Raw genomic sequence first — 12010 nt, forward strand, 5'->3', positions numbered from 1 at the left:
GATGTTAAGGAAAAAGGTCATAAAACAGACATTTGGGAATGTTTTCATAGTGATGGGCACTTCAAATTATCCAGACATTTGTTAGAGTGTTCTCTCTGCCAATATCAAAGTTGCTAATCATTTGATAACAGCTATGATAATTTTACCATTCAAAAGGTTTAAAAAAATGATTAAGGGAAGCTTGAATTCTGGATCTGATTCAAGTCAGTAAACAGGAACTAAATGCTGAGGTGAAAAATCATAAAAACTTTAGAAAGTCACCATACCATCTTAGCAATTATTATAGAGAAGATGAAAGAGTCCATATAGTCTGATAAACATCCTAGAGTTAAAGAAAACATTTCAAAGACTTCAGAGAAAAGTTATGCAAAATACAATTTTCTATGGTCTTCTTGGGCAAAATACCTCCCAAATCATTCCTATCCATCTGTCTCTTCTTCAGTCTCAGTCTACTGGCCCATTCCTAGCTGCCTACAAATGGTTCCAGGATGTTTCTCATGCTTAAAAAACATCACTTAATCCTACCATCACCTCAAGCTATCAGATAATTTTTCTGCTCCCTTTCATAACATAACTCCAAGGGGGAAATGCTGTGTCTTTATTTCGTATATTTTCACTCGTTTCTGAGCTCCCTGAAATTTGGCTTTTGATTATATCAATCAATTGAAATTACTCTTTCTAATGATCTCTTTATTGCAAAATCTGCTGGTTTTTCCTTAGTTTTCATCCTTCTTGACTTTGCTTTAAAGAGCATGACACTGCTGACAACCTCCTTGATAATCTCTCTTCTATGCATTTTCAGATCATCCCACTCTCATTTTTTCCAATTGGTATAATTTCTAATTTCTTTTTCTAATTTGTTTTACTGTTACCTCTTAATCTTCTTTGCTATATCATCTTTCATATCCCAACCTTTAACTAAAGTTATACTCCAAAATTCTATCCTTGACCCATTTCACTTCCTTCTCTATATTCTTTTTCTTGGTAACATCATCATTTTCCATGAGTTCAGTAATCCTCTCTAGATTTATGGTACCCAAATAGCTATGCCATGTCCTAGTCTTTCCAGAGCTACAGTCCCCACATCTACAACTTCCAGCTAGACATTTCAAATTTTATTTTACATAGGCATCTCCAACTCAACATGTACAAAACAGTACTTATTCTCTTCCCATTCCTAAACCTTCTCCTATTCTAAAAACTATCTAGGTTTACAACCTGAGGAATTCTTAACCCCTCATTCTCTCTTTAGAGAATTCTATTATCCCTACATCTCATTGGTTACCAAGTTTTATTGATTCTCCATTCACAGTTTCTCTCACATCTATCCTGGTCTTTCCACTCATATGGCCACCATTTTGGTACAGGCTTTAATAACCTTTCCTTCCTGAAATGAAGTAATGCCCTCTATTTAATTTCCTGACCATAAGACTTTCCCTTCTCAAATCTTTCCTTCCCACAGTTGTCATTGACCTTCCAAAAGCATCTGCATTCCCATGCTCAATAAACTGTAATGGCTCCCTGTTACCTCTGGGATAAAATTTAAATTCCTTTCTTGGGCATTAAAAAGACAATACCTTTCCAGGATAATTAAACATTATTGTTCCTCTCTCCTCTTTGCTTCTGTCCCTTAGTCTCTCTCTGTGTCTGTTTGACTCTCTCTCTTTCTCACATTGGGCTTTCTGTGCCTTACATATAATATTTCATCTTCATACCTTTATTTGCCTATACTGTCTCCCAGAGCTGAAATACAGTCCCTCCTGCCCTCTGTCTCGTATAATTCCTAGTTTCCTTCAAAGTTCAGGTCAAAAGATACTTCTTATATTCTATTTTTCCTTATTGTCCTGGCTCATTACTATCTCCTCTTTCAAAAAAAATTATACTTATTTTATGTATTTTAGTTAATTCATATCACTTCCCTTAATCAAATGCCTTGGGTAATGAGTATTCTATTCTTAGAGGCCTTTGAACAACAGTTTGTACGCTATTTAGGTACACTGTTACAAGAATTCTTATTCAAGTCCAGGTTGGACTAGAAACCCTCTGAGGTTTCTTCCAACTCTGAGATTCTGTGACCCTATGATTCAGAGATTATATTTATGAAGATTATTCATGGCTCACCTTTCACTCTGAGTCAGCTTCTCTCTCACTACATAGCTCTATAAAGGTCTTCTCAAGCCCAGTTTCCAATCAGTCAATCAACAAACATTTACTAACAGCCAAGTAGGTGATAGGCATTGTGGTAGGAAAAATCAGTGGATTTTGCAATAAAGTGATCATTAGAAAGAGTAATTTCAATTGATTGATGTAGATGGAAGCCAAATTTCAGGTAGCTTAGAAATGAGTGAAAAATATAAGAAATAATATATTGTCATATTATATATATATATATACTCTATATATATACATACATGTATACACACACACACACACACACACACACACACACATATATATATATGTATATGGATGAGGTATTTGGGGAGGAAATCATTGGCATAAAGAGAAATAAAATGCAAAATCTTCATTCCAACCCAGAGCAGAGTAGGGGTCAGGATCATAAACTCATTATAATATTCATTCACAATATAACAACATAACAAGAAAGCAAAAAAAAAACTGCTGTAAAAATATGAGTAATATAGTCAAATACTAGCTTAAATTCCTATAAATTTTAACTATGTCTTCAACCCTGCCTAACTGTTGGCCAGGAATGTTAGCAAAATGGATCAGATCATGGATGGTCATGCATATGTTTTCTCAGTCACCCAGGACTTGTTCCCAGAATGATAATAAAAATAACTCCTATTTATACAGTATGTTACAGCTCACAAAGCACTTTGTTTACAAAAGGACCTTCCAGAGACAGAAACCAAATGCATAGCTCAGGTTCAAATTCATATGCTCATCAGTAATAGATTTGGAATATGAGCCCAGTTCTCCTGACACCAAGTCAAGTATACTTTATACACTTCTGTATCAATGCTAAAATTTATACAAGGAATGGGCCTGCTATCAAAACTCTGGAGAACCATGTAAAAACAACAGAGAAAAAAAATGAACCCCCAGCTTCCCAATCCTAGCTCTGCTGAAACCAGCAAAGAACATAGGAAAAAAGACAAAAAGAGAGGATTTATGAAGATATCAATAAGACTGCTTTTATTGGGCCACAACTCTGGGGATTTTCAAAGTTCTATGTGATCAATGATAACTCGTTTTCCACCTTCTTTAAGTAAAATATTCTTCTCTAAAAACAAGTAATAAATCACTGATAAAAAAATTCTCTAATACTCCCATTCTATTCCTGTCCAAACTCCCTTTTTTGACTGATAGCTCTAAGGCCTACTTCTTAATAAACAAGGACCTGGGGTTCGGGAGCAGGGGGAAGAAGAGACAAGATGGTAGAATTTCAGAAAGAAGTACATGTTCCCCTTCCCACACCAACAAAAAACCTCCTCCAGACAGATTTAGAAAGTATATCTAATCAAATCTTGATGGAGAAATGACTCATCAAGCCCAGGTCAATGAAGGGAACAGAGAATTCCTTGGATCTAGATGTGTACCCTCAAAGCATTCTAGCACCCAGCATCATGCCTGTCAAGAAAAGATTCCAGGTCCACATTGAGCCACTGTGTCAAGGTATAGGAACGTGTTCCAACTGTCAGTTATTTCACTCACTACCCAGTTATGAGTCACAGAACCACAGTGGACAGAGGAGGGGATCAATGGTAGGACAGGGTAAACTGTGGTCACAGAACTTGGACAATGTGCTGAGTAAGAAGCAAATTGAGAAATAAGTAGGAGCTTTGTGACTTGGAGCCCCAGAAACACAGCCAGATCTTGGTTCTAATTATTAGTCCATTCTGAAGCATACTTAGAAATAACTAGGGAAAGAATCCAGATCAAAAGGAAGCCTATAGTACTATTAGTCTGAACTAAAAAACTTTCCAGCTGTCTGATAGTTCCAGAGGCTAGCAACAATCTACTGTTGCAAAGATGCAAATATAAATCAGGAAATTAAAGAGCTCAGACCAGAGGAGCAGTGATCATACTTTGCACTGGGTCAATCAACTTTGAGATCACTGAAAGTTTTTTGGTCCCTTGTCCTGAACTGGCCCTGAGTTTTGAGAATGATACAACATTCAATACCCCCAAGAAAGCAGCAACAGGACTAGCCCAGACCTTCCCTCCCTAAGTGCTTAGAGTTTGGTCCTAATAGTCTAGAATCAGAAAGTAAATTGGAAGAATGAGCTAACAAAAAAAGGTTTCACCTTAAAAAAAAGATTATGTATGATAACAGGGACACTCAAGATAAAAACATAGAAGATAATTACTCCAAAACATTTATAAACAAAATAACAAAGAGAAACACAAATTGTCAAGAAGAATTTCTGAAAGAGATAAAGTTTGTTTTATTTTAAAGAATTAAAGTTTTGGGGTTTTTTAAATAAAAGAAATGAGAGAATCATGGAAGAATTGTAAAGGTCATTAACAGACAGGTCACATAATCATTACAAAATTTGGCTCAAGGGGTGGCTAGGTGGCATAGTAGATAAAGCACCGGCCCTGGAGTCAGGAGTACCTGAGTTCAAATGTGGTCTCAGACACTTACTAATTATCTAGCTGTGTGGCCTTGGGCAAGCCACTTAACCCCATTTGCCTTGCAAAAACCTAAAAAAAATTTTTTTGGCTCAAACATTAAATGCCTTGAAAATTAGAATGGAACAAATGGAAACCAATGATTCCATAAGACAACAATAAATAACAAAACAAAGTCAAAAGGCTAAAAAATAGAAAAATATGTAAGGTATCTTGTAGTAAAAACAACATATATGTAAAAGAGATTCAGAAAAATTAAGAATCATTAAACCACTTGAAAGCCATGACCAAAAAAAAGTCTAGATATTTTATTTCAAGAAATCTTAAAATTGAACAGATCTCTTATACAAAAAAGTAGAAATAAGAAAAAATCCATCAATTATCTTCTGAAATAAATGGAAAAGTGAAAATTCTTAAGAACATTATTATCCAAATCCAGAACTTCAAGAACTTCCAGATCAAAGAAAAAATATTGCAAGCAAAGACAGAAAGAATTCAAGTACTAAGAAGCTACAGTCAAAATCACACAATTTAGCAGCCACCACAATTTAGCAGCAAAGGAAGGACAAATAACCACATAGATGGGCATATACATACATTTCACTCAACAGAGAAATAGGGGAAGTAGAAGCAAGGGGAACTAGAGGGAGGAAAGATTAAAAAAAATTCATCCTGAGCAAAAAAAAAAAAACACTAAGTAAGAATGTAGGAAAATATTTATAGATCTTTTTGAAATGATAACTATGATGTTTGCCCTTCATTCTCAAAGACTATGACATCAGGGAGGAGATACCATGACAAATACATGAATCAGATTTGAGTGAAGGGGTGCTATGCTAACTCACCAGCTTCATTTTTTTCCTCCAGAGCCATCTGACTCCAGTGACTAGATATGAATCAGGACAACTGGAGATGGCCCTGGATATGAGGAATTCAGGATTAAATGACTTGTCCAAGTTCACACAACTAGGATCAAGTGTCTAAGGGTAGATTCAAACTCCCATCCTCCTGACCCCCAGGCCAGGCTCTATCCACTGTACCACTTAGTTAAGCTTCTTTTTGAAGTACCAGAGAATTAGAATCTGAGGGGATGACCATCCATTGGGAAAAGACTCGGTAAGTTATGTTTTAAAAGTGTAATGAAATAATACTGTGCTATAAGAAATGATGAAGGGGGTAGTTTCAGAGAAATCTGTAAAGACATATATAAATTAATACAGAGTAAAGTTAACAGAACCAGAGTAATTTATTCAATAATAACAATATTGTAAAGACAAACAAATCTTAGAAGCTCTGATCAGTAATGATGATGAACCATGATTTCAGAAGGCTAATAATGAAACATATTGCTCACTTCCTGATTAAGAAGAGCAAGACTTAGAATGAAACATATATATATGTACATATATACCACATATATATACACATACAGTGTGTATATACAATATGTTCACATATATTTTGTGTTTATATATGTACACATATGTATGTCTATGTATTTTTTTTTAGTTTTTGCAAGGCAATGGGGTTAAATGGCTTGCCCAAGGCCACAAGGCTAGGTAATTATTAAGTGTCTGAGGCTGGATTTGAACTCAGGTACTCCTGACTCCAAGGCCAGTGCTCTATCCACTGTGCAACCTAGCCACCCCTGTTTATGTATTTTTGTAAATGGTCACTATGGAAATTTCTTTGGTTTTATTTTATATATATATGTTTGTAACAGGAATTCTGCTTTTCCTTCATTCTTAATGAGGGAGAAGAAGGAAAGGCCAATTTTTGTTGATTGAAAAAATATATTTAATAATAATGAGTTGTCATTGACTGAAAAATAAGTAAACAATTGAGAAGGGAACTTATTGCTAAAACATGCCATCTAGAAGGGAAATTTCAATTTTTGTGAAGGGATTACTATACATATATACATATATATAAAACAAGTTTGTATACTGTTGCTTGTATTATATAAATGCACCTAAATTTTTTAAAAGTAGATTTTACCTGCAATTGACCCCGTAGGGTTACCAAGCAAGATCAGAAGAGAGTTAAAAAAATAATTATAGTTGTGATGATGTAAAACAAGAATGAGGATGCAGTAAATATTTAATACCTACCAAAGTTCTTCCAGGGACGTGTTTTTCTCTAGCATTAGAGCTAAGGCCTGGGTACCCAGGCTGCCAATGTTATTCCCCACCAGGCTGTATAGAACACAAGAACAAGAGGCAACAGTCATTGGGTATCCATCCTGGCACAACTTCTCTGCTGCCTCTTTTCCTCTGGCCCTCTCAAATTTTCCCATTCCCAAATTCTTCTCCAACAAGACAAAGATTCCAGCATCACCTGAGCCACTTCAAGCTCTGGTGGTCATGTAGAGCAGATGCGAGTGCCAAGGCTCCTTCATCTCCCACTGCATTGCCCCAGAGTCTGAAACAAAAAATACCTATATAAGCCAGCTTGACCTCGTGATCTAGGTTGAAGGGAAAAGTACCATCTCAAATATTCACAAGATTCCTTTAGCTTCATTCCCCTCCATAAACAGTTCTACAGTGTAATAATGCTATGTTTAAATGAAAAAATCAAGAGGACATTTTCTTTCCAAGAGGTAAAGAGGTAAAGGAGGCAGAAGATATTGGTGCATGTAACATTAATTGAATAACATGAGAATTTCATGCTGAATGTGAATATTGGATGACATTACTTTCTCCTAGTTCTCCTTTCACCTCTCTTACACTCTTTCTTGATCTTTCACCAATTCTTCTTTCTCCTCTCATTTCCTTAATATCACAGAATTCAGCCCTCCTGTTCTTTCTTTCCTTCAGTGATAGCATCTCTTCTCAGAGTTTCAATCATCACCTCTTTGCATATTTCTTTCAACTCCATTATTCCTCTACCCCTCAACTTAAAACAATTGAAGATGGACCTAGGAAGACTCTAGATAGTCTCCTCTTCCCTTTCCTGGAAGCACAACCTACCCTAAAAACTGAAGAGAATTGTTGTCTTTCAGGCCTTCAGCCAACACCTTAGCTCCTACTGCAGTAAAGTGATTGTTCCCCAACCTGGAATTTAAAAGAAATCTCAATCCACACACTATAAAAGGCAGGCAGCAATCATTTTAATCATTTTAATCATCTTAACGCTAAACATTTCTATATTGCTTTAAGATTTATAAAGCACAGAAAACTGGCCATTATTTCTAGTTGCTCCTCAATGCCAAAGGGGTCACCAGGATCATTTTATGGAGATCAAATTAGACAGGAGAGGATAGGGATAGCAAGTTCCTAAATTGACTCTGGATTTAGTCACCGTTCTTTTATAAGAAAAAGTAATCTTTTCTTAACTTGACCCTTCTGGACTGTTTGAAAGTTTATCATAATTCCATTTTCTACCAGCAAGAAGGGGGGGGGGAACATCAAGTAAAGCATGATGGGTATAAGAGTACAGGGAGGGAGAAAGGGGTAAATCTAGGTGGTGGTTTCTTCCAAAACCATAAAGGAGCAGTCAGACTAGAGAAGATGAGTCATGTTCCTCTTTGCTTCAATCTCCGATTGTACAAAGACAAGCCTCAAATCCTCTTAGGCTTCATTTTCCTCTTCTGGAAACTGACTGCAGATAGTATTTACCTGTCACAATATGCACTGGAGAGAGATGTGAGATGGAGGAGTGGAAGATGTGAATATCTGCATAAAGAGCTGGTAGAATGAATATATGTTTCTTAACTCCCTGAACCTGCTACTCCTATACTTCAAAGACTAAAACTGAGAACTTAACAGAGAGTCAACCAAAGTAGGGAGGAAGGACTCATTAGGAAAGCACCAAAGAGTCAGAAGACAGGTTTCTTCAGGCAGGTTCTGATCCACAAAACCTTGTACTTCACATAACAGCAATGGACTTAGGACCATAGGATAGAATGAATCAAATCAGAAGAGAACTCAGAGATTATCTAAAGGGTCAATTCTCTTATTTTATGGATGAGAAAACCAAGGACTGGAGAGGCACAATGATTTGTTTCAGTGCAAATTTACTTAGTCTCTCTTCTTCCAAATTCAGTGTTCTTTCCAAATTATACAAAGGTGTTTAGGAGCTCAACCTATGTCAGGGAATCTTTTTTTTGTCATTGCTCTTAATTTCACTGCATAAAGACTGATCCTTCAACCTTGTCTCACTTAGGAATCTCTCAGAGAACAAAAAGAGGAAATGAGAGTAGGTGAGCAAGTAGATAAATCCAACAAACTACAAGGGAGGGGGACTATCATTTGCTTTGCCAACTTTTAAAACCTTAAAAACAGGTGTAGTACAGAAGAAAGAGGGCTGGATTCATGTTTTGACTGCCATTTAATACTTGTGTTATCTCAGGCTATCCACTTAAATTGCTCTAAGCCTCAGTTTTGCATACACAGGTTCTCCATTTTCCTCACTATAAAATGACAAGTTTGGACTAGATGACTTCTAAAATCCCTACCAGTTCTAAATCTATGCTCCCATTAAATCAGAAGTGTAAGTCAACTGAAAATAATTAATAAATTCTTAGTACATATGTCTTAGTACATAAATGGTAACAAGTGGGTTTCCATGCTAGTTTCAATCTAGACCAGAGATGCAAAGATCATCTGATATTTGTGCTTCCCAAGCTACTACTACCAGAGTTGTTATTTATGTGCAAAAAATAAAAATAAAAAAGATAGGAAGCCTGATTAGGTAATCCCCTTCAATTTAGTGCTAGGGGATGGACCATAGCACTGTTGCATCACAATTTACAATAAAATCTCAAAACATTTCTGTAATTATCACTAATTTAGCACAGAGCCTATGCAACATCCAGATTGCATGGGGCATAGACAAGGGGAAATGACCCAGGGACTGTTTGCACTGAGTAGATAGAGTAGACCTAAGAGTTATAAAGAAGACAAGTCCTAAAGGATATCACACTGTCCAAGGATTTTCCTAGTTTACACTGAATTCAGGAAATCCATGAACCTTGGAATCTCAAATCATTATCTGGTAGCACAAGTTCTGAACCAGTTCCAAAATTATCACACCTGGGCACTCCCACATCTTGCTTCTTACTTAGCTAAAATGCTAGATCATTGTGGGGGAGTTGGGGTGGGGAGCTAGGAGATCTCTCATGAGAATGAATCCCTTCAACTCACCTCAATGCCAACAAGTTCTGCTTGTACCTGAGAAGGCTGGCCAAAGAGTGAGCACAGTCATCGGTCAATTTGTTATTGAACAACCTGAAAAATTTCACAGTGGATACACAGCATGAAAGGAAGGCTGCACAAAACAGGAGTCCCAACATCAAATCTGTTTTTGACTCCTAACTTGCATCTGCCCCATTCCAAAAGACTTTAGAAACCCATACCCCAAGGAGCTGGGATCAAGCTGAAGAATGGAAAAACTACTTACGCGAGCTTCTGAAACTGGTCACACTGCAGAGCTTGGTCAACCAGCCTACAGATCCCCTGGTCAGAAATGTTGTTATCTCTCAAACTTAAAAAAAATGAAGAAAGTGAGACAAAGGGTCTTCATAGGACTTCCTGATAGGGAAAGAGCTATCTATTCCATTAAACACTGATTCCCTATCCAATCCTTTGGATAATATTAGAATTGGATCTAAACACATTTTAATCAATCAATAAATAAAAGTTTATTAAACACTTAATATATTCCAAGTACTATGTGCTGGTGATACAAAGAGTGAAAAGATTGCAATCTAATGGAGGAGACATATGCAAATAAATATAGAAAAGCAAACTATATACAGGATAAATGGGAAATAATTAAAAGAAGCAAAGGGTTTGGGAAGACTTCCTGAAGAAAGTTGGATGTTAGTTGGGACTTAAAGGAAGCCAATGAAGTCAGTAGTTGGAGCAAAGGAGAGAGAGCATTCCAAGTACTGGGAACAAAACAGAATTTCTGGAACAGAGAGATGAAGTATCTTCTTTGTCAAACCACCAGAAGGTATCACTGGATCAAAGAGTATATGTTAAGGAATAAAGCATAAGAAGATTGGAGAGGTAGGAGAAGTTATGAAGAACTTTTAATGACAAACAGAATATTTTTGTATTTGCTCTAGAGGCATTGGGAAGTCACTGAAATTTACTGGAGTGACATGATTCATCCTGCATTGTAGGAAAATCACTTTAGTGGCTGAATGAAAGAGGTTTGGAGTGAGAGACTTGAGGCAGGCAGACCCATCAAAAGGCTATTTCAATAGTCTAGCCATGAGGTGATGAAGCTATGCTCTCAAGTGGTGACAGTGTCAGAGGAGTGAAGGAGATTTAAGAGATGCTGCAAAGGTGAAATCAATAATCTTTGGACCAGTATATCAAAGGTTGCTCTGTATGTGAAAATCATTAGGTCACCCACACTCAACAGGTCCATCTATGTCATTACCTCCAGAAGTAGAATGAGGGCAATTGAACCTGAATGGTGTTAAAATAATTGGTCCTTGGACTGAGGACCTGAAAAAAACTAACAGAAGGACAAGGATCAGCAGCTGTTTTGCCATCCTTCCTTCCCATTTAATTTAAGATTACTCCTTAGACTATTAAATTTAAAAAACTCACAACACAATAAAACAAAAAGCTAAAGAATTGCTTCATCTTTGCTCTTTGAGCTACCAACCATGTATGCCTAATTACCTCAGCTCTTTCAGAGCTGGCCTTACATTAACGTTGTCTGATCCCCCATCCCATTGTTCAAGGCTATCAAAACTACTTGAAACCCACCCACACTCACATTCCATTTGAAGACACTAAATTGACCCTTCAGGACATGCACAATCTATATGTTACCTATTCCTTAATCCTTCCCTAGCATCACCCTAAATCTTCCCCAGCTTCCCCAGGTCATGTTTTAAAAGTTTTGACTGGCTCTTAGCCTTTTCCAGCAGTTTCCCTAAGAAATTTAGCACAGTTGCAACAACCTTGCAACTGTCCTTAATTTCTTTATGCTTTTCTCTCCCTATTCTGCTTATCCCCTGACAGCTGCTGCTGCTGCTGCTTAGTCAACTGCTCTAATTTTAATACTATACTAAATTTCCATTACTATTTAATCCTTTTACTTTGTTGTCTTAACAGAATAAACCATTTTGTCCCTAAATATTTCTAAGTAAAGAGTGAGAATTCATTCACATTCTCAAAAGAGTGGGAATTCATTCACATTCTCAAAACCTAAACTAGATCACCCCAACATTCATGTCAAGCATAAATGACACTCAGTACTAGGGCTATAAATTCAGGCATGACATGGGGTAGAACACATGAATAGATTCCTAAAGGAGAAGCAGTCTTCTCAACTGAGCCAAGAAATCTAGGCCACAAATAAAACTACATGCAGGGCCTCTAAGGAACTCTCTTGGCATAGTTCAGGGAAAGATGGCCCTAGCTACTTGGGGGAAGAATTTGGTACAATA

General features: G+C 36.8%; 1 protein-coding gene across 6 annotated transcripts in view; it reads right to left on the reverse strand.

The window, feature by feature from the left end:
* Nucleotides 1–12010, reverse strand: part of NOD2 (nucleotide binding oligomerization domain containing 2) — a 45637-nt gene that overhangs the window by 13574 nt on the left and 20053 nt on the right. For 4 of the 6 annotated variants that reach the window (XM_074211340.1, XM_074211339.1, XM_074211338.1 and 1 more), the window contains exons 5-9: nt 10000–10083; nt 9744–9827; nt 7569–7652; nt 6937–7020; nt 6711–6794 (exon numbers count right to left, since the gene is read on the reverse strand). The exons of 1 other annotated variant lie outside the window; for it this stretch is intronic. In XM_074211340.1, coding sequence (XP_074067441.1) covers nt 6711–6794; nt 6937–7020; nt 7569–7652; nt 9744–9827; nt 10000–10083 — 420 coding nt within the window. The remainder of the gene's footprint in view (nt 1–6710; nt 6795–6936; nt 7021–7568; nt 7653–9743; nt 9828–9999; nt 10084–12010) is intronic. One more of the 6 variants, XM_074211342.1, reaches the window with a different exon arrangement.

The sequence above is a fragment of the Macrotis lagotis genome, chromosome 1 (assembly GCF_037893015.1).
Source record: "Macrotis lagotis isolate mMagLag1 chromosome 1, bilby.v1.9.chrom.fasta, whole genome shotgun sequence".
Classification (NCBI taxonomy): Eukaryota; Metazoa; Chordata; class Mammalia; order Peramelemorphia; family Peramelidae; genus Macrotis; species Macrotis lagotis.